Here is a 27,386-nt window from a genome sequence, read left to right on the forward strand (position 1 = left end):
TGTTGACCAGGCTGGTCTCAAATTCCTGACATCAAGTGATCTGCCTGCCTTGGCCTCCCAAGGTGCTGGGATTACGGGTGTGAGCCACAACGCCTGGCCGCAGCTTTTTAACAGCGCTAATACTGGGCTCTGTTCTCAAAAAACTTGTTAAAAGCTACTCAGGTAAGAAATAAGTTCTCAGATAAGAGAAGGTTTCTCAGATAAGAAAAAAGTTCTTAAAAACTACTCAAATAATTCTGCTTACATTAGCCTGTTCACTTTTACTTGGATTTTCTTAATCCCCCCTTCTTTTTTTGTGTGTGTTTGTTTTTTGTTTGTTTGTTTTGAGACAGAGTCTTTCTCTGTCACCCAGGTTGGAGTGCAGTGGCACACTTGGCACACTTTTAGCTCATTTTGCATCATTGCAGCCTCTGACCCCTGGTTCAAGTAGTTATCTTGCCTCAGCCTCCCTAGCAGCAGGGATTACAGGTGTGTGCTACCATGCCTGGCTAATTTTTGTATTTTTAGTAGAAATGGAGTTTTACCATGTTGGCTAGGCTGGTCTCGAACTCCTGACCTCAAGTGATCCACCTGCCTCGGCCTTCCAAAGTGCTGGGATTACAGGTGTGAGCCACCGCGCCCAGCCCCTTTTTATCTTTTATATTGTTTCTTTTCACTTGAGTCCTCCTCCTCATTCCACATTCATATATGTTATAGCTAAAACTGGTTAATTCTGAACCTATTCTTATTTAAACTTTTCTCCCTCCCAACCTGTGTTGCATTCGTGATGTCATTGAATTAGCCAGGCATGATGGTACATGCCTGTAGTCCTAGCTATGTTAGGCTGAAGCGTAAGGATCACTTGAGCCCAGGAGTTGCAGTGAGCTATGGCCATGCCTCTGTACTCTGGCCTTGTCAACAGGCCTTAAAAAAATTAAAAATGCTTTTTATACATTAATTGATTCTCACAGAATTGTCACAATGATCATATGGTATAGCAATAGCTATAAATCCACTTTTCTTAAGGAAGCTGAGGGACAGAAAAGTTGAGGGACTTTGCTAACTTTTCACTACTAGGATATAATACAGAAGACATCCAGCAGAAGTGTTAGCATTTCTTTCTGGATATTGTTTTCATCATGTTATCTGTAAAATGCATGGTTTATTATTTAACTTATGTGTAATTGTTAGAACTTCTAGTTGTTAGAACTGTTACTGTGAGCTCCTTGAAGCCAGCAGCCATTCTTTTATTTTACTTCTCATTGTTGTTCACAATGCCTTGTGTAATGTTTAACACATAGTAGGCACTTAATATTGTCAGTTTAGTTAATTAATTAACATCAGTGTGTGATAGGTTGTGATGGGTTGAATCTGCCTTTACTACAAAATACAGGAAAGAGAAGGGGGAAGGTAGTTTACTGTCATTCTTCTGAGAGTTGTTTTGTTCTGGAATAAGTGTAATTTAAATATATTGGCAAGTGTTTCAGGAACAAAACTCAAAATACATCATTAAACATTGAGAAAATAAGACTGGTGTGAACTACAGTAGAATTTTTGTGATTAGATATGGAAAAGGACATAATGAGGCATGCTGTTTTCTTATAAATATAATGAAATGATTTTCATTTCACTTGATGGCCTATAAGCCCTTCTATATTCAGGAGATTTAAAGATGAAATTTCTCTATAAATAACTTAAAAATTGAGATGAATAAAGCACATTGATTAGTTAGCGACACCTTGAAGATGATTTGAAATACTGATGAGTCTGGTACTTTTATTAAAATTTGAAGTAATTTAACTAAAAATTTGATTTCATTATGAGCAGATTTTAGCATGTTTTGGATGCGGAGAACTCAATAATATACAAAATAACTTTTTTTGCATTGGATTCAGCTTTAAGTGAAAATTAATGCTTTTAACCTATTTTTTTATGTTGTTTCCAGAACATTGAAGTAAAAAGAATTTCTGCAGTCAAAACCAATAGTTCTACCTACCACCATCTTCACACTTTTGTGAGTAGAGAGACAGACACAAAACAGGTGATTGACTTATTGTTTCCTCATGCCCTCGATTTATTATTTCTGTGTGCATTGAATTGAATTATATCTTAATTATATTATGGTGTTCCCAGATTTCAAAATTTGTACAATTGGTAATAATAATCAAAAACCTTTTAAATGCTTTGAATTTTTATGTCAGGCATATGATGGTTTAATATGAATTAAAGAAACTAGTTGGCTATTTAAATGGTTATATTTTAAAATAACAGATTTTAAAGCTTTTTTTAATCATAAAATATTACATGCTATTTGTGAAAAATTTGAAACTATACACATAAGTGTAAACTATTGGGAAAACACCAGTTCTGTCATCAAAGTGGAATATGGTTAATGTTTTAATAAATTCATTATAACTTTTATTTAAATATAAACATATACACACTTTTAAAAACATGATTTTTACTAGCCACTTAATATTTCATCGTACCATTTATTTAATCATTATTTTTTGCTTCTGTAAGTAATCATTATCTTGCACATTTTTATCCACATCTCTGATTATATATAAATTCCTAAAAGAGAAAGTATTGGCTCCAAACTGTGTAACATTTGATACAGATCATTAAATTGCTTTTTAAAAGCATCAACAACATAGGAGAATGGCCACCTTACCATAACCTTGTCTGCACGGAATATTGTGTTTTAAAACTTATTGCCAGTCTTAAGAGTAACAAATGATATATTGTTATTATAATTGCTATTTCTCTGTGTCAATGGGGGTTTTAATTTTTTTCATGTTGAATATATTTGGCTACTAGGAAAATAAATTTTATAGCATTCCTGTGGCATTTAGAATGCAACAAATACACATTTTGGTTGACTGCTTAATAGCAGGTATTAAAAGCAATATTCAGTTAAGAACTAAAATGAATATCACAGAATGAACTTCTAAGATGCAAGAGTAAATCTGAGATTTATTTAAAATTGTAAAGTATTATTTCATTTTCAACATTATAATGTAGGAACAATAACTTCAATTTGTTGCTAAATGCTGTACTATTCACTGCATTTTTGTGATATTAAAAAGATGTTACCTTTTAACTAAGATTGATGATGAATTATTTTTTTACCTAACTCCATCAGCATAGGGTGCTGCTGGTATTAAATTAATATCCATAAGCTTTCTTTTTTGATAGTAACTAGAAGACCTACCTCCTTTTCAATTTTGGACTTAAAAATTAGATCAGTAGTTACAATGATAAAGGGTTAGAAAAAAGTTAGGGACCACAAACAAATTTTATTTCTAACAGTTTTATGAAAGTGGTCCCACAAACTAAAGCTTTGTGTAGTTTGGAGATATGATTTCTGAATATTTCCAGAAATAGATTTATTACTGTACCCCTTCTTATTCGAATATTTTCTTTTATTTGCTGCTTTACTCCATCACTTAGGAAAAATCTGTCCTTAAACCTTGGATTTAAAATGTGATGATTAATGTGTTTGGCTTTCAAGATAAAATTACCTCAATTTTCATCTGCACTCAGCTCACATGCACAATAATTTTAGCATCTTCCCTGGAGGAGAACGATATGATCTTTATAGCAGGTATCATATAAAAAATATTTGCACTCTTGGCATATATGTTTGGGTATTTTTCTTTAGCAGCTTTCTGCAAACAAACTTTCATTTGTTCAGTCAGACTTTTTAGCACATAAGAGCTGCTATTGTGTGTGTGTGTGCTGGGATTACAGGCTTGAGCCACCGCGCCCGGCCTGAGGTTTCCTTTTTTTTTATGTTTGAGACGGAGTCTTGTCCTATGTGTGTGTGTTTTTAACATCCTGATAAAGTAATTCCAAAATCTCTTGTATGTCATAATATATATCTTTGGCTGAAGAAGAATTATGAAAGTGACCTGCTGTAGTCCTACTTACAGCCAGTAGTTGTCTACATTTTGTTTTGTTACATTCGCTACCTCTACACACAACTAAACAAAACATCATATGCTTAAAAGTCCTACATTACTTATTCATAGCCTTCATCATGTCTATTCTTTGTCAGTGACAGTTACATAGCACTTTTTTCAAATGAATGTTGCATTCTGAAAATATTTCTTGAGTCAGATTCACTATATTGTTTGTGGTGAGACCCAGAAATGTCTGCAGAAAAGTACAGCTGAATCAGTTAAATTCATCATCGATTTTCCATGCTCTATTATATCTAAAAAGATTTCTGTCCAAATATCTGATGTGCAAAATGCAGAAATGTATTTATTAATAGCATTTATCATTCATATATCTTTGATCTTCAAATACTGAAAATAGAATCTAACATTATTTCAACCAGATTTATGGTTATGTTTTTAATTACATTGACACAAATCTATAGGGGATTGTCTTCCTAAAGCTGTATTACAAATCTTGTTTTGAAGTATGATCAATAAGAACAAAATTTGTTTGTGGTCCCTAACTTTTTCTCTGACCCTTTATTCATATCCTTTATATGACTTTTTATATCTGAGCTGATATTTATCATTCATGTTGTATGCTATTTTGAAATTTTTCCTTTCTTTAAAATTTTGGTTTACCAAAATTGACATACTGCTTTTAATTTATCTTCAAGAGATGTGAAGAATTCATAAACAACTTTTTTCTTGAAAACCTCATGGCTGAAATGGATTGAAATATTGTTCTCAGAGGTTATTTTATTTAATATACATATTGATATACTAAATACTTCTAGAGATTATAATTTTGATTTAATCTAACTTTTTTTGTCTTGCCTGATGTTATTTAGTTTTGCATGAATATTTAGTGGCTCAAAGAGGATATATTTTTGATAAATTTGTTTGGCCAGTGTACTCCTTGTTAATTTATTAACCGTCAATCTCTTTACCTATTTATCTCACCATTTGAGAATTTTTAATAATCTTACACTTGAAGTTAACAGCTTTCTTGGTCGTCATTAATTGTTGCAACTGGCTGGCAGAATTTCAACATACAAAAGACAGAAAAAGACTTTTACTGCCGGTTACATTTAGAATATTTACCTATACTTGAAAGTGAATATTCAGATAATAAAAGTAAATCCAGGCTGGATGTGGTAGCTTACTCCTGTAATCTCAGCACTTTTGGAGGCCGAGATGGGAGGATTGCTTGAGACCAGCCTGGTGAACATAGCAAGACCTCATTTCTTTAAAAAAAAAAAAAAGTAAATCCAGATTCTGTGCCCCTTTCTCTTTTTTGTGTTATTTATGTTAATGAGATTTATGGGTATTTACCTTTCAATACTGTCATTTTAATGAGGTTTCCTTTTTTTTATTATTTTTTATTTTTATTTTTTGAGACGGAGTCTCGCTCTGTCGCCCAGGCTAGAGTGCAGTGGCCGGATCTCAGCTCACTGCAAGCTCCGCCTCCCGGGTTCAGGCCATTCTCCTGCCTCAGCCTCCCGAGTAGCTGGGACTACAGGCGCCCGCCACCTCGCCCGGCTAGTTTTTTGTATTTTTTAGTAGAGACGGGGTTTCACCGTGTTAGCCAGGATGGTCTCGATCTCCTGACCTCGTGATCCACCCGTCTCGGCCTCCCAAAGTGCTGGGATTACAGGCTTGAGCCACCGCGCCCGGCCTGAGGTTTTCTTTTTTTTTTATGTTTGAGACGGAGTCTTGTCCTGTCGCCCAGGCTGGAGTGCAGTGGTACAATCTTAGCTTACTGCAACCTCTGCCTCCCGAGCTCAAGCAATTCTCCTGCCTCAGCCTCCTGAGTAGCTGGGATTTTAGGTGCCCAACCACCATGCCTGGCTAATTTTTCTATTTTTAGTAGAGACAGAGTTTCACCGTGTTGGACAGTCTGACCTCAGGTGATCCACCCACCTCAGCCTCCCAAAGTGCTGGAATCACAGGCATGAGCCACCACGCCCAGCAAGAGATTTCTTTTCTTACAAAGTGATGGAGAAATATGTTTGGAGGAGTATAACCTAATCTGGTTTAAAATGAGTAACTCATAAAACTTATACTAACAATTTGATCACTTTCATAGATACATGCCGTTGATAATTGTGGGAATTTTAAAATATAACTCTTCTTATATTTAATTTTATATATGTAGAAAACATGATTTCAAGGTTGTTTTGTTTTTTAGTTATTGCTTGTCTCACACTTTAAAACTTTTGCCTAAAATTTTTTAATGACTGCTAGCCAGATGCTCATTTGGCTGCTGAAGAGGAAGCTAAACGATTGGAAGAGCTACAAAAACAGGCAGCACAAGAGAGAATGGAACGGTTTGAAAAGGCACATGTACGGGGATTCCAAGCAATGAAGAAGATCCATTTGGCTCAAGTAAGACTTAAATTCTACCCGTGACCATTACTGATGGACTTACTAATAGCATTGCAGGACTGATTAGTGAATGAGCTCAAAGAAAGGTGGGAAGGGTGGGTGTTCAATATAGTCTCTGATTCATATAATTTCAAGTTTCCCAACTTTCTTTGCCCTCCCATTTCAAGTTCTGATTGGGTTAAGCTATTCTGCCAGTGTATTGCTGTTCTAAAAATTTTACTAATGAATTTATTAAAAGTTTAATATTTCAATATGTCCAAAAACAACCTGGGAAAAAAAATCACTTTCCTAATTTAATTATTTAAGTAGCATATGTGCTCTATAAATTTGAGGATTCAGTTCATTAAATATGCATTGAGCAAGCCACTTTCTGGTTTTGTAGAATGTTGTTTCAAAAATAAAGTCATGATCCTTGCTACCGCAGCTTTTAAAAAGTGACCATAGGCCACGCATGGTAGCTTATGCCTGTAATCTCAGCACTATGTGATGTCAAGCCAGGCGGATCGTGTAGGCCCAGAAGTTTAAGACCAGCTTGGGCAACATGGAGAAACCCCGTCTCTACTTAAAACAGAAAAATTAGCCAGGCGTGGTGGTATGCGGCTGTAGTCCCAGCTACTCCGGAGGCCAAGGTGGGAGGAGGATCACCTGAGCCCGGGACAAGGAGATTGCTTTGAGCTGAGATCACACCACACCACTGGATGCCAGCCTGGGCCACAGAGTGAGACCCTGTCTCAAAAAAAATTTAAGAAGTGACTGTCAAGTCCAGTCAAGGTAGCTCATGCCTGTCATCCCAACATTTTGGGAGGCCAAAGCGCTTGAGCCTAGGAGTTCAAGACCAGGCTGGGCAACAAGGCGAAACCCTGTCTTTACCAAAAAATCAAAAGTTAGCCAGGCATGGTGACCTGGGACTACAGAGTCAATACAGTCAGTCCCAGTTTGGGACTGTATTGTAGCCTGGCACCTCATTTCCCAAGAAGGCTGAGTTGGGAGGATTGCATAAAACTGATTCATCTTATTAGAAGTCTGATTTTATTTTCTGAATTTGACTAATGCATTTGGATGTTTTAAATACCCATGTTAGGAATAAGTTTTTAAGTACTTCTTAAAAATGCATTGGAAATTAAATTTTCTTACAAAAGTTTATTTTTATAGTTTGAACTAAATCATGAGCTTCTCCCTTAAATTTTTAGCTTTTATAAAGTAGGAGTGAATTATGATTAAAATAACTGAATGTCTGAATTGTTATCAGTAATTCTCCCCATCTAAGGTTTAAACCTATAGTAAAACAGACACAAAAAGCAGTCATAAATTGAACAGATTCTTCCATAAAAGCAGTAGTGTTTAGTAGTAAAGCAAGTGGGCTCCACAGTCATTCTGCCAGGATTTATCTCTCTCCTTCACCAGTCAGCTGTTTGATCTCAGGCAGATTAGTTAAACTCTCTGAGTTCTGTTTCATGTGTTTTTTTTGAGATGGAGTCTCACTCTGTCACCCAGGCTGGAGTGCAGTGGCGGGATCTTGGCTCACTGCAACCTCCACCTTCCAGATTCGAGCAATTCTCCCGCCTCAGCCTCCTGAGTAGCTGGGACTACAGGCACGCGACACCACACACAGCTAATTTTTTTTTTTTGAGACAGAGTCTTGCTCTGCCGCCCAGGCTGGAGCGTGGTGGTATGATCTTGGCTCACTGCAACCTCCACCTCCCGGGGTCAAGCAATTCTCCTGCCTTGGCCTCCCGAGTAGCTGGGACTACAGGCACACGCCACCACACTTGACTAATTTTTGTATTTTTAGTAGAGATGGAGTTTCACCATCTTAGCCAGGGATGGTCTCTATCTCCTGACCTCATGATCCGCCTGCCCCAGCCTCCCAAATTGCTGGGATTACAGGCATGAGCCACTGTGCCCGGCCCAATTTTTTTGTATTTTTAGTAGAGATAAGGTTTCACCATGTTGGTCAGGCTGGAACTCCTGACCTCAAACGATCTGCCTGCCTTGGCCTCCCAAAGTGCTGGGATTACAGGTGTAGGCCACCAAGCCTGGCTGGATTTTTTTTGTTTTTTGTTTTTTGTTTTTTAACCTCCCCTGCCACACCTCTCCTGATCATCTGTTTTGTGAGGATTAAATGAGTTTAGTAAAGCCTTTAGAAATGTACCTGGAATTTCATAAGCTCAGTAAATGTTAGTGATAGGGGTCATTGTTATAAATAATCCAAAAAAAAAATGCTAGCTTGCAATGAGCTAAAATAGTATACTTACTCAAATAACTTTAGATAATTAGAATCAGTATAAATGAAATAAGTTCATTTATAATTTTATTCTTTTTCAGGGCATGGCAAAAAAAATTCATCCTGAAAAGACAAAATAGTTAAAACTTTAGAAAAGAATAAGTAATGTATATATGTTATCACTTTTTAATTTATTTTTATTTATTTTTTAATAAAGAGTCTCACTCTGTTGACCAGAGTGGAGTTCAGTGGCACAATCTTGGCCCACTGCAACTTCTGCCTCACAGGTTAAAACGATTCTCCCGCCCCAGTCTCCCAAGTAGCTGGTATTTCAGGCACGTGCCATCACGCCCGGCTAATTTTTGTATTTTTAGTAGAGACGGGATTTCGCCATATTGGCCAGGCTGTTATCAAACTCCTGACCTCAGGTGATTTGCCTGCCTCGGCCTCCCAGAGTGCTGGGATTACAGGCATGAGGCACTGTGCCCGGCCCATTACCACTTTTTCAATGCAGGATTTCTCTATGTTATAGTAGGCTTAATGTTCCTTATATAAGAAGGTTGTTTAAAAACCATGCAATCTCACTGCTAATAGAAGATTTCATTTTTCCTATCTGAACCTTTTTGCTGCATACTGTATTGTGGCCTGGGACCTTATTTCCTTCTAGTGTCTGTATTAACTAATATTTGACTTCTACCTGCTTCTCCAGTTTTATCTTCTTTCCCTAATCATCCTTGCCTTACATACCCTAGCTATAGTGAACAGTGCGCTATTTTCTGAATATCCCATGCCTTCGTCTCCATACTGTTTTGCTACAGTTTTTTCTTACATGGACTCATTCTCTTTCACCCACTTTTGTCTGGCTAAATCCTTATCGCAAGGAATGAGAATTCTTGCCTTGTTCTCCTTCCTTCTATCACCAAAATTCCATTAGATAACCTCACTAAAACACTGATTAAACTTTCATATTAGCCATACTCTTTAAGCTTAAAGAAATACATTCAGATCTCCTTTAATAATAGAAATTCATAAGAATGTGAGGTAACAAGAAATATTCTATGTTAAGCCACAGTCAACTCTGGGTCTTGGTGTTTACCTCAGATAGGTATATGGAGAACTGGAACAAAATACATCACGAGAGCCATGGTAACTTATATAGAAATTAACTTCATGACTTTCCTCAGAATGGAAAACTGTAGCTGGCAGACACTTTTTGCAGCTAATGGCCTAACCAGTACCACTTTTTCATAGTACTTATAACATAATACTACTTGTTTGTTGGTCTTACTACTAGGGAACTAGGTTAGGGTTGAGATTGTGTCCCTAGCACTTAATGTGGTATCTGGTATTCAACAAATAATTGTTGAATGAGTAAATGTCTGTCTTTTGGCTGAACAAATAATAGAGGAGAGGAGAGAAGCTTAGACCCTGATCCTCATTTCCCCTACCTGCAACACTGTTAATATTACCATACAAAGTTTGTGACTCAGTTTTTGTTAATTCTCTTCATTCTTGAAGAATCAGGAGAAACTAATGAAAGAACTCAAACAGCTACAGCAAGAGGACCTGGCACGTAGGAGACAGACTGTAGCACAAATGCCACCACAACTAGTTGAACTTCCATACAAACGCAGTGAACTGAAAGAAGACTGGCAGAGAGAACTGGAATTTGCCTTTGAAGATATGTACAATGCAGACAGGAGTAAGATATTTTCAGTAGAGCTTTCAGTAGTGGTTTTAACGTTTTGGTGGGAAAATATGTTTGTAATGATAAAGCAGTTTTTATCTTGAAATGAGTTCTCAATTTGAAGGAGGCCCCCCATAGTTTAGATTGAGACATTACTGTGACCTTTGCATTTTTGTGATCCAGTTATTTTTAATCGTTTTGGAATGGAAACATGTCTCTATTTTTCTTTTTTAAGAGGTGAAAGGGAATCTGATTCTGCACCTTGAACCAGAGCCCTTGCCCACTGTGACTGATCAGATTCAAGATGAAGAGCTGAACCTTTCAATGGAACAAGAAAATTTGGGTGCAGCTGAAGACCTTCCAGTGACAGAAGCTGAAATAATATGTTCTAGTGAAACAGATGGTAAAAACCCTTCTGAGCTAAATATTACAATATTTCACAGGAAAAGAAATGCTAACCATTAGCCAGCAGTTAGGAAAATCTGGTCTGATTTAAGTGCAAGCAATGAGTAATACTGATGGGATCAGTAGCTAAAGGAAACAATGTTTTTATATATCCATCACTGATGATACTTTTTCATATGCGTAGGAGGAAAGTTTATTCAGACGTACAGATGATCTGAAGATTTTCAGGTTATTTGAGTTAGGTGCTCAATTCTGAATTCATTTGAAAGATTGTATGGTAAACATACCTGATAGCAATAACTTCAGCATATCCTGAGAATGACCCTGTGTGGCATACACACCTGAATGTGTGTTCTGAGCTAGGGAATCTGGGAATAGCCAACCTGGAGATTCTTTCTTGTCTATGAGGAATACCTGAGCCCCTGTCCCATCCTGTGGAACATGAGCCACACAGAGGATCAAGGTATCAAGTTTTGGGTTGAATGAAAGTCGTCAGGTGGAGGTCATTAGGAAAAGGGTACTAAGTGACAGTGCTATTTAAATGGCATGCTTTTTGCAAGCAGTTGCAGTTCTTCTGTCCAGCCTGCTGCCACTGGACTCCCCCTTGTATGTATGCCCTCAGTGAAACCCCGTATCTCATTGACTAGCTCTGGATCTCTTATTTGGCCTCTTGAATCTGGTGCCATCCCCATTTGAGGGAGTAGAGATTCAGCACAACAAAGGTCAGCACAGACTGGTCAGATCATCAGAGATCCTACTGGTATTCAGTCATTTCTAGGTACTTTTTGTGTAATGATGGATAGCACAAATTTTGATCTCTCAAACATCTCTATCGCCAACATTCTGAACTTTTTTACTTGACTGTCCCATAGTTAAAACTCCATGTCAAGCAATAAATTTATGATCTTCTCTTGCCTACTGAAACAGTCTCTACCTATCTTTTCTATCTTAGTGAATGGTATCACAGTCTGTAGTTACCCAAGCCAGACCACTGGGAGTTACCTTTAACACTTTCCTTTTACCTGCATGTCTCCTTAAAGACCAAGTCCTCTTCACGGATTTAAGCTATTTTTGCCCCATATCTGCTGGTATTGCCTTTGTTTAAAACCACTCAGGGTTTCTTATCGTCTTCGCCCTATACCCTGAACATAGCCTTTTGGGATTCCAGCTTAATGTAGGCCTCCCATTAGACTCCTCAAGTAAGGGCTCTAGGCCTTATTCATGTCTCCTATGCCTACATTGTTGTCCAAACAGAAGCCTAAGGTTACTACCAGCAACTGGGGGAAAAAAAAGCAGCAGCAGCTTAAGGTTACTGTGTTTTGACTTTGGCGTAAGTTTGGCAGAAGATGGTTTCAGGACTGACTTGCCTTCCCTCCAAGCTTTCCACTTAAATTTCATTTCTGTCCGCTGCAGAACCTTTTCTTTTCATACTAGGTCAGCAGTGTCTTTTGTTTGTTTGTTTTGTTTGTTTGTTTTGAGACAGTCTTGCTCTGTTGCCCCAGCCTGGAGTGCAATGGCACGATCTTGGCTCACCACAACCTCCGCCTCCTGGGTTCTCCTGTCTCAGCCTCCCGAGTAGCTGGGACTACAGCCACACATCACCATGCCTGGCTAATTTTTGTATTTTTAGCAGAGACGGGATTTCATTGTGTTGGCCCAGGCTGGTGTCGAACTCCTGACCTCATGATCTGCCCGCCTCTGCCTCCCAAAGTGCTGGGATTACAGATGTGAGCCACCACACCCAGCCAGCAGTGTCTGTAAAAAGATATTCTTACGGCCATGCGCAGTGACTCACACCTGTAATCCCAGCACTTTGGGAGGCTGAGGTGGGAGGATCATTTGAGTTCAGGTGTTCGAGACCACATGGCCAACATGGTGAAACCCTGTCTCTACCAAAAATACAAAAGTTATCTGGGTGTAGTGGCACTCACCTGTAATCCCAGCTACACAGGTGGCTGAGGCAGGAGAATCGCTTGAACCTGGGAGACAGAGGCTGCAGTGAGCCGAGATCGCACCACTGCATTCCAGCCTGGGCAACAAGAGTGAAACTCCATCTAAAAAAGAAGATGTTTTTACTCTTTTATGCAACTTTTTCAGTTATTTCCATTGGGAGTATCATTCAATATCTAGTTTGTCACAATGGAAGTCTTGCCTAATCTAAAGGGACACTTACACTTTAGCTCCTGCTGATCTTATTTGGTCTTATTGACTTGGTGTTGCCAAGTTGTTTGTTTGAAGTTAGGAATCTCATTGTTTTTAAAAATCCTTACTTTTAAATATGAGCAATGAATTTACTTCTTAAAAACGAGTGGGTTGTGGAGTAATGGTAAATGAAAGAAGCCAGGCAGAAAATAACACCTAAATATATGATTCCATGTTTATATGAAGGTTTAAAAAAAAAAAAGGCAAAACTAATCTGTGATCTTGGGGTTAAAGTAGTGGCTGTTTTTAGGGGTGCATTGACTGGGAAGGGACATGAAGGAAGCTTAGTCTTGGTAATGTTCCACATAATCTGAAAGGTGTTACATCGACATGTAAAATTCATTAAGCTATACACTTAGGTTTTGTGCACCTTGTTCTTTGTAAATTATAACTCAATTGGATTTTTTTTTTTCTTTTTTTTTTTTGAGACGGAGTCTTGCTCAGTCGCCCAGGCTGGAGTGCAGTGGCACGATCTCGGCTCACTGCAAGCTCCGCCTCCCAGGTTCAGGCCATTCTCCTGCCTCAGCCTCCCGAGTAGCTGGGACTACAGGCACCCGCCACTACGCCCGGCTAATTTTTTTGTATTTTTAGTAGAGACGGGGTTTCACCGGGTTAGCCAGGATAGTCTCCATCTCCTGACCTCGTGATCCGCCCGTCTCGGCCTCCCAAAGTGCTGGGATTACAGGCGTGAGCCACCGCGCCCGGCCTGGATTTTCTTTTTTTAATGTAAGTTAGACAAAACTACAATCTGCCCATTTTCAGCCTCTTCAAGATATTCTTAAATTTTATTCCTTGACTAAGCCAGAGAAATATATACTTGCATCACACTTTTGTCCTCTTAGAGAACTGTTCGTATTATACTGAGTTTTGGCATTAAACTATCAGCCCGCATGGGAAAATGTTTGAAGAAATACTTGTGTTGTTTTTTTGTTTTTGTTTTTGTTTTTAACTGAAGGGATCTCTGTGTGAAGATGGGTGGGAGACATTTTTCCCAGATGGTGCCAAGAATAATTTGGGAGCAGTTGATTTGCTTTCATAGCTATGATGTTTTCCTCTGTAGCGCACTAAGAAGTACAGAACCATATTTGGGACTGTTCTCTAGTGTAGACTATAGAACCTCACAGCATATATTTTCAATATTAATCTTACCCGCAAATTAATTAGAAGTTATTCAGTTATTTAACGAGCAAAATAAACATCTTCCTGTTAAGTTTTTTAGGCTTGAAATTTGCGTTGCATACATGTTTCTGGAAAATACCTGAATTTTGGCACTTTTACTATTTTCATTTGAAAAATTATTTCTGGTTATAATGATTGGCGTCAAATGGCATTGTCATGTACACTGTTAAATTGTAAATATCGAGGAAAATAAAATTGTGCTTTTAACTAGTGGTTATAGCAGTGACCGAATATAAGATGGAACAATTTGTCTGGTAATACAATAGATGCTAAATAAGTTTTTTCCCTTTTTTCTTTCTTTTAGTTCCCTTGGTAATGAAGACCCAACAGATTCCTTCAAAAGTTCTTTTTAAAAAATTATTAAATAAGATCCGAAGCCAAAAATCTCTCTGGACAATTAAATCCATGTCTGAGGATGAAAGTGAAATGATTACGACTGTTAGTGAAATTGAGAGTAAAGCACCAACGGTTGAGTCAGGAACAATTGCCAGTGAAGAGAGAACATTATCCTCTGGGCAGGAACAAGGTATTTCTCTCTAAGAGTCTCATTTTATATAAACCCTTTTAAGTTGTTCAAAAGTAGGTTCATTTCTGAAAAATCAAATAGCAGTTAAAAGGAACAAAACATAATCCTGCTAATTAAAAGCAACAAAGAAACATTATAAAACCCTTAATCTTCTTTCAGACCACTTTTAATCTAGTATTGTTATTTACGTATATTCATTCCAATCTGATCAATGAATCAAAATTAACCAGTTCCTTATTGAGATGTTCAGGCCATTTTCTGATTTTTCTTGGCATTTTTGTGCTACAGCGGGCATCCTTTTAGTGAAGTCTTTGCCCACATCTTTATTTCCTTCCTTAGGAAGGACTCTTTAAAGAATAACTCCTGATCAAAGGATATATGAACATGTTAATGGCTTTTGAACATGTTGTATTCCCACCAGATACTTAGTTTCTTATTTGCTAATGTTAAATAATTTTCTGATAGGAAAAACAGGCTATTAACTGTACTTCCAGAAGTTATAAAGTATCTGTTCACATATAATTCAAGTATCTCCTTGATTGCGATTATTTTTAAAATGCGATTGGATTTGTATAGAAATGTTTTGCTTCTGTGCTTTTGAGAAAAGTGACTTGTGGTCTATATTTGGGTTTTGGATTTTATCCTGCGTCCCACAGGAAGCCATGAAGTATTTTCTTCCCTTGGCCCCTTGACAGTACCTTCCCTTGGTTTTCCTACTTTACTATTTTCTGTTGCATTTTCTTCGCTGTTTATCCACATCTCCATGTGGATATGCTTAGTCTAGAGCTCATTCCTCAAGTCCCTTCTCTTTATATCAAAACTCCCTAGTTGATCTCAAATGTCACACTTTACATTATCATCTATATGCTGATGTCTCCCAAGTGTGCATTTCTATTTTTGGCTTCCTGTTTGAACTCGCCTACTTATTTAACTGTTTCCTTCTCTTGTATATCTAGTAATATCTTAAATTTGTTCAGAAGTGACCTGTTGATATCCCCTCCCACCACACACCTGCTTTTCCTACAGTATTCCACATTTCAGTATCTGGCAATATGTTAATTCCCTTGCTCAAGCCAAAAACCTTATAATCATTCTGGTTCCCTCTTTTCATATCTTATGTCCAAACCATTAGCTGATCCAGTTGGCCCTACCCTCAAAATATATCCATAGTCCAACCATTTTTTTCCACCTACATCCTAGTTTAAGCCATGTTCATTTTCTAGGGTAGATTCTTGTAGTAGCCTGCTATTGTCAGCCTTTGCACCTCCCTATTATCGTCTCTTAACACAGTGGTCCTCTTAAAAGCAAGTAATCTCATGTCATTTCTTTGGATGAAGCCCTCCAATAACTGTCAGTTTCACTCAGTAAAAACCAGAGAGTTTATAGTGGTTTCAAAGCCTTATATGACCTGCATACATACACCCCCACCACCACTACTCCCATACTCACTACCTCTCTGACTTCATTTGCCTGCCATACCTCCCTCCCCATCTTCTACACTGTAGATGCCAGCTTGCTCGCTGTTTCTCAAACAGCAAACATAGGACTCGTGGTCTTAGCAATTGCTAGTCTTTTTGACTAGACTTCTCTTTTTCTCTGGTATTTCCTTGACTCACTCCCTCACTTCCTTCACATGTTTACTCAACTATCCCTTTCTCAATAAGGCCTTTTCTGACTATATAAAATGGCACACTTCTACTACTCCCCACCTCTACCCCAACCTCCACACCTTTCACTTCCTATCCCCTTTACCCTGCTTTCCCCCCATAGCTCTTATCAATATCTGATGGGCCCAGTAAAGTGACTTTGGTGCTTATTTTGCTTATTGTCTTAATGCCTACCCCACCCATCCATAAGGATAGGAACTTTGATTTTGTACATTGCTATGTCCCCAGAGTCTGGACTGCTGCCTTGTACAAAATAGGTGCTCAGTTAACATTTGTTGAATTAATCGAATAATTTAAAGCAAGAGAGGTAAATTTGGAATCTAGATATACATATGATATTTAAAGCCATAGGCGTAGAAAACCTCTTGGAGGGGAAATAATTTAGTGAAAAGAGGGCTTGTAAGACCATCTGAGGGATTCCAACATCTAGAAGATGGCTAGAGAAAGAGCAGATAGCAAAGTCAGTAAAAGGAGTGGCCAGAGAAGTAGGAGAGAATATGGTGTTGAAATCCAAACAAGGGGACTCTCATAGTCAATCCATGACCAAGTTCTTTTGATAAAAGGGCCTGGCCAGGCGCGGTGGCTCATGCCTGTACTCCCAGCACTTTGGGAGGCCCAGGCAGGCGGATCACAAGGTCAGGATATCGAGACCATCCTGGCTAACACGGTGAAACCCTGTCTCCACTAAAAATACAAAAAATTAGCCAGGCGTGGTGGTGGTGGGCGCCTGTAGTCCCAGCTACTCGGGAAGCTGAGGCAGGATAATGGCGTGAACCCGGGAGGCGGAGCTTGCAGTGAGCCGAGATCGGGCCACTACTCCAGCCTGGGAGACAGAGCGAGATTCCATCTCACAAGAAAAAAAAATGAGCCGGGCGTGGTGGCAGGCGCCTGTAGTCCCAGCTACTCGGGAGCATGAGGCAGGAGAATGGTGTGAACCTGGGAGATGGAGCTTCAGATCACGCCACTGTCTTCCAGTCTGGGCGGCAAAATGAGACTCTGTCTCAAAAGAAACAAACAAACAAAAAAGATAAAGGGCCTATATGAGCAGGCTTTCACCATTCTCATCTTGCTCTATTCCCCCCCTTGCCTCACTAAAACCATGCACACTAATCTCTCAGTTCCTTGAATGGGCCAAGGTTTGTTTCTTTATCCTCATGGGGCCTTTTATACTCTTTGGTCTGTCTGGAAAGATCTCCTATACATCTTCACATTGTTTACCTGGCTGGTTCTTCCTTATCTTTCAAGTGTCTGCTTAAATATCCTTTCCTCAGAGAAATTTCATCTTGCCCAGAAATCTATTATTTATTATACTCTATTGTATAACCCTTCACACTTTTTATATAGTACTTATTACAATTTCTAATTTTTTTTTTTTTTTTTTGAGACGGAATCTGCTCTGTCGCCCAGGCTGGAGTGCAGTGGCGCAATCTCACTGCAAGCTCCGCCTCCCGGGTTTACGCCATTCTCCTGCCTCAGCCTCCCGAGTAGCTGGGACTAAGGCGAGTAGCTGGGACTACAGGCGCCCGCCACCACGCCCGGCTAATTTTTTCTATTTTTAGTAGAGACGGGGTTTCACCGTGTTAGCCAGGATGGTCTTAATCTCCTGACCTCGTGATCCACCCACCTCGGCCTCGCAAAGTGCTGGGATTACAGGTGTGAGCCACTGCGCCCGGCCCACAATTTCTAATTTTATAATTTTTTCTGGGATAATTATGTGATGGTTCTGCCACCTACTCTGTAAAGCCTCCTTGAGGCCTTTTCTCATTCACTGTGGTATCCCCAGCATCTGCCACATAAGTAGGTGCCCAATGAATTAATGAGTGAACGAACGGATAGCTCCATGCAGAGTATCTGGCTACCCAGTTATGATCAGAACAAATTGCTTTAACTTCCTTCTCTGCTCTGGTTTCACAAATTATTTTTTAAAAACCTAGTATCCAAATATATCAAAGATACATTGACATTTTGTTAGCTTCTCTTTTTTAACTTTGATATCTTGTTATTTCCACTCTGTTTATGCTTTTCTCCTGTGTTTGAAACCCTATCAGCGTATCTTTTAAATCAGTTCTTCACGTTTTCACAATTTTAGTCTTTCATCTCTGTTGTTATTAGGCTTGGGTTTAATGAGAAATGTATCTGATCATCAGGAAGGTGACTGGATCTTAACTAGATGAGACATTCAGATGGCCCTAGATTGAATCTGTTAATACCAGAATTTTGTTATTTTGCTTTAAGTTTGACAATGATGATATATTCATAATAACAGTGGTATTATCTATTACAGTTGTTGAAAGTGATACACTAACAATTGAGTCTGGACCACTTGCCAGTGAAGATAAACCACTTTCGTGTGGTACAAACTCTGGAAAAGAACAAGGTATTTCTTTTTATCACATCCTAAAATTAAATTTGACTCCTGGCATCTTGCTTTTTTTTTTTTTAAATAAAATTACATGTGATAAGAAAGGGCATTATAGTGGTGTCAAAATTCTAAATTATTGAAACTAATTTTTGTTTGGGGCATTCCCCTAGAAATAAATGAGACCCTGCCTATCACAACTGTAGCTCAGAGTTCAGTTCTACTTCATCCTCAAGAAGAAGCAGCCAGGATTAGAATGTCAGCAAGACAGAAACAGGTAATTTGAAATTTTATTTTTAAAGGTTTATTTTTTCCCCTAGGTACTATTAAATAATTTTGTTTGGCCAATGAAATTTGTCTTAATGTCTGGCTACTTTTGATATCATGTTTTTGACATTGTCTTACACAAACATTTAGCTGAGAAAATGCATGTTGTCTTTGCTCATACTGCTCATTCAACCCTTATTTTGTCTGCTTTGTATTTTATATATTTGTATAGATCTTCTCTATAAAATTTATTAGCTTTTAAAAAGCAGAGACTATCTTCTTTAAAAAAAATTCAGTTTATCCTACACAGTTTCTGATACAATGCTTTGTACATAGCAAGTATACAATAAATAATTGTTGAATTAACAAGTCCTTGTCATAATATTAGACACTCAGATGGGCTTTGTAATCTCACAAGTTTTTTGAAAAATAATACTTTAGAGGAAAAACTTTTAATATACAACCCCCTTTTTTCCTCTGTCGCCCAGGCTGGAGTACAGTGACATGATCATGGCTCACTGCAGTCCTGACCTCCTCAATTCAATCCTCTAACCTCAGCCTCCTGAGTAGCTAGGACTACAGGTATGGGCCACCATGACCAGCTAATTTTTTTTTTTTTCCTAGTAGAGATGAGGTCTTGCAGTGTTGCCCAAGCTAAACTTTAACCTCTTTAGGCCAGGCATGGTGACTCATGCCTGAAATCTCAGCACTATGGGAGGCTGAGGTGGACAGATCTCTTGAGCCCAGGAGTTTGAGACCAACCTGGCCAACATGGTGAAACCACGTCTCTACTAATAATACAAAAATCAGCCAGGTGTGGTGACACACATCTGTAGTCCCAGGTATCCGGGAGGCTAAGGTGGGAGGATTGCTTGAACCCAGGAGATGGAGGTTGCAGTGAGTCAAGATCACACCACTGCACTTCAGCCTGGATGACAGAGTGAGACTCCATCTCAAAAAAAAGAAGAAAAATCTACTTAACTTATAATTTTGGTCTCATCTACTTTTAATAAAATATTTTTTAACCCAACTTACCTTGAAGGAGGCTAATTATTACTAAGCAAGCCAGTTTATAGTCCTAGTTAGTTTTTTTCAGAAATACAGCTGGGGAATGATAATTCCATGAGCCAGTATTTCTTCTCAGATAAACACTTTCTCAGGCCGGGCGCAGTGGCTCATACCTGTCATCCCAGTACTTTGGGAGGCTTAGGTGGGTGAATCACCCGAGGTCAGGAGTTTGAGACCAGCCTGGCCAACATGGTGAAACCCCGTCTCTACTAAAACTACAAAAATTCTCTGGGCGTGGTGGTGCGCACCTATAATTCCAGCTACTCAGAAGGCTGAGGTAGGAGAATCGCTTGAACACAAGAGGCGGAGGTTGCAGTCAGCCAAGATTGTGCCACTGCATTCAGCCTGGGTGACAAAATTATCTCAAAAAAAAAAAAAAAGAAATAAAATTTTTTCGTCAATAGTCTAGAACAGTATTGTACAGTAGCACTTTCTGTGATGATGGAAATGTTCTATATCTATGTCCAGTATGTATCTGTTAGCCCCATGAGCTGTTGAATACTCAAAATGTTGTTAGTGTAACTGAGGAACTGAATTTTAAGTTTTATTTAATTTTAATTAAATTTAAGTAGTCACATAAAGCTAGTAACCACTGTATGGATAGTACAGTCATAGATGTACTACAGAACTGTAAACAATCTAAATTCAGGGGTTCTTATGAGTAAGGAAGAAGAGCTGTCTAGGAACTCAGTTTAAGCCACAGTTGCCTAACTAGGAATAGGTAAAGAATCAGGTCAAAACATTTTTTATTTTGAAAACAAGATCATTGTTCATTATCTCTAGTTCTGTATGTAATAAAACAATGTGCATGCCTTTTTTTACTTATTCAGTAAATATTTATCTGTCAGGGACTGTACAGTGGTCCCTGCTTATCTACAGGGTATATGTTCCAAGACCCCTCGTGGATGCTTGATAGTACCAAACTGCAGATAATATTGATTTTTGATTTCTGTATATACTATGGGTGAATTTATTTTTCCTGCTTTATAATTCCACTGATAGAAGATTTACTCGTACCATAGATCTTAACAATCAGCTTATAATTCTTTTTCTTTCCTTATTGAGAACTTTCAACTTTTCACTAAAAGGAAGCACTTCGCAGCCTCTCTTTGACATATCTAAATTGCCAGCATTACTACTCTTGTGCTTTGGAGCCATTATAAAGTAAAATAAGGGTTATTTGAACACAAGCACTGTGATGCTGCAACAGGCAAGTTTTTGTAACAAAGATGGCTGCTAAGTAACAAATGGCCTGGTCCAGTTTACAGCATGGATATGCTGGACAAAGGGATTATTCATGTTTTCAGCAGTATAGAGCAGGACAGTACAAGATTTCATCACACTACTTAGAATAGTGCATAATTTAAAACATGAATTATTTCTGGAATTTTCTGTTTAAGATTTTCTGGCTGCTATTGACCCTGAGTAATTAAACCACAAAAGCTAAATTGCAGATAGGAGGAGACTAAGGTGCTGGATTTGGCAGGCTAGTTTTGTCCTCATGAACTCAAACACGTTCTTACTTAGAGTGTGAGTATGCTTGTATAATATGAGAGTTTATGTGTTATCTTTCTGCCATTTTCTTCTGTTCCATGCCTGACAAAAAAGACACAGAATGTTTTTCATTGCTTCTAGATAAGTATACCTCTTAATGAGTATGGCTAAGAAATCAAAGTATTTTAGGAGGCCTTGATATTTAATTTCTTTACTCATTATTTATACTATTAAATGTGTGAACATAGAATTTGGCTGTACATCATTTGCTACTTCAGGGTAGTTCTTCAGTGGTGATCACGGTTTCCCTGTGCTCTCAGAAAGTAGAAATAGTTTATTTATTTATTCTTTCTTTTCCTTCTGCCTTTTTTTTACTTCTATCCCTTTTTCCCATTTCCCATCTTTTAATCCCATCCCCAGTTTAGGAATCCCAGCACTTTGGGAGGCTTAGGTGGGCGGATCACCCAAGGTCAGGAGTTTGAGACCAGCCTGGCCAACATGGTGAAACCCTGTCTCTACTAAAACTTCAAAACTACTTAGAATAGCTGTTCAACAGCTATTCAGTGACAGCAACAGAGATAAAGCATCACCACTTACTTCTTTGAAAATTGGTACTCTTGGTGAAGAAACCTAATTTCTTTTAAATGGAATGTGTGTTAGCTTTGCCTTTGTATGAGTTTGTTGTTAATAGATCAATAGTATTTTTGTTACCTAGATAATGGAAATAGAAGAGCAGAAGCAAAAGCAATTGGAATTACTTGAACAAATTGAACAGCAAAAATTAAGATTAGAAACTGACTGCTTCAGGGCTCAGCTGGAAGAAGAAAAAAAAAAAACTCAACCGACTGGGGTAGGATGCAGAAAATCTCATCACTACATAAATCGTTTGGTGAGGGGGGCAAGAAAATATGAGCACTTGTAGCATTTAAGAAAAGTAAAATGGATGGTCAGGCGTGGTGGCTCATGCCTGTAATCTCAGCACTTTGGGAGGCCGAAATGGGCAGATCACTTCAGGTCAGGAGTTCGAGAGCAGCCTGGCCAATGTGGTGAAACCCCATCTCTACTAAAAATACAAAAATTAGCTGGGCGTGGTGGCACGTCCCTGTAATCCCAGCTACTGCGGAGGCTGAGGCAGGAGAATCGCTTGAACCTGGGAGGTGGAGGTTGCGGAGCGAGGCTCCATCTCAAAAAATAATAATAATAATAAAAGTAAAATGCCTTTATAATTCTTATTTGGTCTTTTTTTAATATAATGTATGTATATATGAATAAATTTGCATCAGTTACAGCTTTCATCTTTCAGTTTCTATAGGATATTAATAGATATGAACATGGTTTGTAGGTAATGTGTACATTGAGCTTTTGGACCTGCACTAAAGGAGAATGACAGATTAGTTCATTTCTTACTGATGGAAATGCCAGTCATTTTGTAAAAAATAAAGCTGTATAGAAGTTTACAATTATAGAACTGGATGTAAAAAATACCTCAATACTTATTTCTAAATTTGCTTTTTAATTAGTAACTTTGTCTTTTATTAGGTTGGCATTGCTCCAGCATCATGCGCTGTAATTTCTGATGAAGATAGTCATAGGCAGATGATTCGTAACTATCAACATCAGCTTTTACAACAAAACAGGTATTAGCTAGGTTATAATTTGTATGTGATCATATGTGGCTACATTTTTAGGATTTATTATTTCATTTATATGAAGATCTAATTTGGATTTCCTTAGAACTATGGCATTTAGAACTGCCATTCTTAAAGGACAGTGTGAGTGTAATTTCTTTTCACCATGAGTATTGCCAATCCTAGATTGCTGTTTGTTAAATTTAATGTATAGATATGGGGCTTTTTGTTTTTCATTAAAAAAGAATAATTGCTTTTGTTTTTGTTAGGTTACACAGGCAGTCTGTTGAAACAGCCAGGAAGCGATTACTTGAATATCAAACTATGTTAAAAGGAAGGTGCCCATCGATGTCAGCTCCATCACTGATAACTGATTCTGTCATATCAGTGCCGTCATGGAAATCTGAGAGACCAACTGCTATATCAGAGCATTGGGATCAAGGTCAGAGACTCAAGTTGAGTCCTGACAAATACCAACCCATACAACCTGTACAGACCTCCAAATTAGAACAAGATCATTTTCAAGTAGCGAAACAAAATCACTTTCCACAAAGACAGGTGGAAACAGCAGAAACATCAGGAGCCTCAGATACTTTAACCAACCAGTCTTTAGAATCACAAGAACATCTGAGGCAATTCTCTCAGACTGAAACACAACAGAGAGACTATAAATTGGTCCCCGAAAATTCTGAGACACTTTCAAGGGCTTTGTCACATGACAGGCGGCTAATATCACAGGATGCTAGAAAAATATCTGAAACATTTAGGGCAACAACTTTTCAAAGTTTAGATTCCCAACAATTGTTCTCAGAGAATAGTGAAAATATATCTTCCCATCTAACTGAACCTTCTTCATTTGTACCACTGGTACCTCAGCATTCTTTTAGTTCTCTGCCTGTTAAAGTTGAATCAGGAAACATTCAAGAACCCTTTTCAGCCATGAGCAAAAGTACAGTTTCTACAAGCCATTCTATAATCAATCAAATGTATGATAGGCCTTTACTACCCTCAGAGAATATCACAGTCCAGCAAGGTAATATGAAGGCTCTCCAAGAACAGTTAGACCTACAGAAGAAAGTTCTTCAGGCAAGACAGGAAGCTCAGGAACAGTTGCTTTTGTGCAAACAGAAAGAATTGGAACAGCAAACTGGCCTCTCGGTATTCCTTCCCTTGGTAACTCCAGATTTATCTGCTTTATTGCCTTCTGCCAAAGCAGATTTGGGGAGAACGAAGGAATCTTCACCAACCAAGAATAATACTGCAGTTTCCTCAGACCATCATGTGATCTCACAACTTCAGGATAGGCTTTTGAGTCTTTCACAGCCTATCCTATCACAGCAAAATAATTTTAAATTTCTCCAAGAGCAGTTGAATATTCAGAAGGATAGCCTTCAGGCTAGGCGAGAAGCCCAGGAAGTATTGTGTGTACATAAACAGAGTGAATTAGATGGAAGAGTATGTTCTGAACAGGCTGAGCCCTCTTCTTTCCCATTTCAGGTAGCTCAGCATACATTTACTTCACTACCATCTACTGATACGAAATCTGGAAAAACACAGGAGCAATATTCATCTAAGAGCGATAAAGGACTTGTTTCATGCCAATCTGACATCCCCAAATCTCAGGATGGGTCTTTGAGTTTCCTACAGCAGTTCCTACCTCTACATGATAGTTTGAAGTTGCTCCAAGAACAGTTGACTAAACAGAGGGATACTCTTCAGGCTAGGCATGAAGCTCAGGTGGAATTACTTTTACATAGACAAAGGGATTTGGGGGACAGTAAGTCTGGGCCAGTGAGCTCTTCATCCTCACCAGTGGTTGTTCAGCATTCAGTTGCTTCACAAGCTTCTGCTAAAGCTGAGCCTAGGAGAATTCAGGAGCTTTATTTATCTGAGAAGGAGAAGGTAGTTCCCTCCAGTCATTTGATAATCCCAACATTTCAGGATAAGTCTCTTAGTTTTCCACAGCATAGCCTGCCACAGCAAGAAAATTTGACAATACTCCAAGAACAGTCACAAATACAAAGGGTAATACTTGGTGCTAAAGAAGGAACTCAGGAATTTGTACACACAGAAAGTGAATTGGAGAAAAGGATTTCTTCTGAACAGACTGGCACCTCTTCATCCCTCTCCCAGGTAGATGAATCTGAGAGATTCCAGGAATGTGTATCAATCAAGAGTGACACTACCATTCCCTTAAGCCATCCTAAAATCCCAAGATGTCAGGAAAGACTTTTGAGAGTTTCACAATGTATACTACCTCTACAAGATAATTTGGAGGAACACCAAGCATGGCTAGACACTGAGAAAGAAGCCTTTCATTTCAGCCAGAAAACCCAAGAAAACACAGCTTCTGAACAAAGTGGCTCATCTTCATTCATACCCCAGTTGGTACAGCTTTCATTTACCTCGTTAGCTTCAGCTGAGTCTGGCACAATCCTGGAGCCTCTTTTAACAGAGAGTGAAAGTAAAATTTTTTCAGGCCACCTTCAGATCCCACAATTGCAAGATAGACTTTTGAGGATATCGCAACTTATCCAGCCTCAACAAGATAATTTGAAGGCACTTCAAGAACAGTTAGCTACACAGAGAGAAGCCATCATTCTAGCTAGACAAGAAGCTCGGGAAGAATTACTTTTACATCAACAGAGTGAATGGGAAGGAAGAATATCTCCTGAGCAGGTTGACACCTCTTCCTTACCCCTAGTACCACAGCATTCATTCACCTCATTACCTCTTACTGAATCTGAAAGAAACCAAGAACCATGTTCAATTAACAGTGATAATATGGTATCCTCAGGTCCCTCAGAGATAACATTGCCTGATAGGCCGTTGGGCTTATCACATCTTGTTTTACCTCAACAAGATAATTCGATTGCACTCGAAGAACACTTGCATGCACAGACAGATTTCCTTCCTTCTATTGAGAAAACCCAGAAAGAACTGGTTTTGTCACAACCATGTAAATTTGAGGAAAAGGTATCTTCTGAGCATTTTATCCAGTCTCACCATGGTGATTTGCAGGCACTTCAACAGCAGTTGGATACACAGAAGAAAGCCATTCGCTCTATACATGAAGTCCAAGAAGAATTGCTTTTGCAAAGATTAAGTGAATTGGAGAAAAGAGTATCATCTGAACAAGTTAGCTCCTCTTCATTCTTATCCCAGGTAGTACTGCCTGTTGTTGACTCTGAAAGAACCCAGAAGTCTTTCCCAACCAAAAGTAATGATACTGTTCCCTCAAGTCATCCTGAGATCCCAAGATTACAGGATAGACTTTTGAGTTTATCACAGCCTATTCTGCCTCAGCAAGATAATTTGACAGCACAATTGGATGCACAAAGGGAAGTGGTGTATTCTTATGAGAAACCCCAGGAAGAACTGCCTTTAAACAAACAAAGAAAGTTGAACAAAAGTGAATCTGCTGAGCATACTATCCCCTCTTTGTTGCTACCCAAGGAAACAGAGCATTCGTTTATTCCACTACCTTTTGCAGAAGCTAAACCTAAAAGCACTTGTGAATTGTATTCATCCCAGAATGAACATGCAGCTCCCCCAAGTGGTCCTGTGATCCCAGGGTTTCAAGATAGACTTCTGAGTTTTTCACAGCCTGTCTTAGCTCAGCAAGATAACTTGGGACTTCAGAAGCAGTTGGATCTACAAAGAGAAGTTTTGCATTATAGCCAGAAAGCCCAAGAAAAATTGCTTGTGCAGAGACAAACAGCATTGCAGCAGCAGATGCAGAAACATGAAGAGACTTTGAAGGATTTCTTTAAAGACAGTCAGGTATGTTTTAAACCTGAATAATAATGAAACAATAGAAGCTTAAACCGAAATCAGTTTTTAATACTAGTATTACAAGTTTTCAATTATTGAGAATAAGTAGTTTGACCTTAACTGTGCTTTGGTTTTCCACCCTAAATGATATGGAAGTTAAAACAAAAATCAATCCACCCACATGGTATTTATGAGGTTAAGAGTTACGTGAAGCCCAATTAATTTATTTTTTTTATTTTCTTTTGTTTTTTCTTTTTCTTTTTCTTTTTTTTTTTTTAAGACAAGGTCTTGTTCTATTGTCCTGGCTGCGGTGCGTTGCACCATGTCGGCTCACTGCAACTCCCACCTCCTGGGTTTAAGTGGTTCTTGTGCCTCAGTCTCCCAAGTAGCTGGGATTACAGGCGTGCACCACCATACCTGGCTAAATTTTGTATTTTTTTTTTTTTAGTAGAGATGGGGTTTCACTATGTTGGCCAGGTTGGTCTGAAACCAACTTCAGCCTCCCAAAGTGCTGGGATTACAGGTGTGAGCCACCACACCTGGCCCGAAGTTCAGTTAATTTCACATGCAAACACACCACAAAACAATGTAGATT

At 38.6% G+C, this 27,386-nt stretch overlaps 1 protein-coding gene across 3 annotated transcripts in view; it reads left to right on the forward strand.

Annotated features, from left to right (window-relative positions):
- Positions 1–27,386, forward strand: part of CEP295 (centrosomal protein 295) — a 1,096,927-nt gene that overhangs the window by 1,038,505 nt on the left and 31,036 nt on the right. The window contains exons 7-16 of one of the 3 annotated variants that reach the window (XM_050758898.1): positions 1,925–2,020; positions 6,171–6,311; positions 10,054–10,237; positions 10,458–10,625; positions 14,313–14,534; positions 18,486–18,578; positions 18,734–18,837; positions 22,105–22,239; positions 22,929–23,026; positions 23,287–26,800. In XM_050758898.1, the coding sequence (XP_050614855.1) occupies positions 1,925–2,020; positions 6,171–6,311; positions 10,054–10,237; positions 10,458–10,625; positions 14,313–14,534; positions 18,486–18,578; positions 18,734–18,837; positions 22,105–22,239; positions 22,929–23,026; positions 23,287–26,800 (4,755 nt within the window). Of the gene's footprint in view, positions 1–1,924; positions 2,021–6,170; positions 6,312–10,053; positions 10,238–10,457; positions 10,626–14,312; positions 14,535–18,485; positions 18,579–18,733; positions 18,838–22,088; positions 22,240–22,928; positions 23,027–23,286; positions 26,801–27,386 lie in introns of those variants that run through there. The other 2 variants (XM_050758899.1, XM_050758900.1) reach the window with 2 other exon arrangements.

The sequence above is a fragment of the Macaca thibetana genome, chromosome 14 (genome assembly GCF_024542745.1).
Source record: "Macaca thibetana thibetana isolate TM-01 chromosome 14, ASM2454274v1, whole genome shotgun sequence".
NCBI lineage: Eukaryota > Metazoa > Chordata > Mammalia > Primates > Cercopithecidae > Macaca > Macaca thibetana.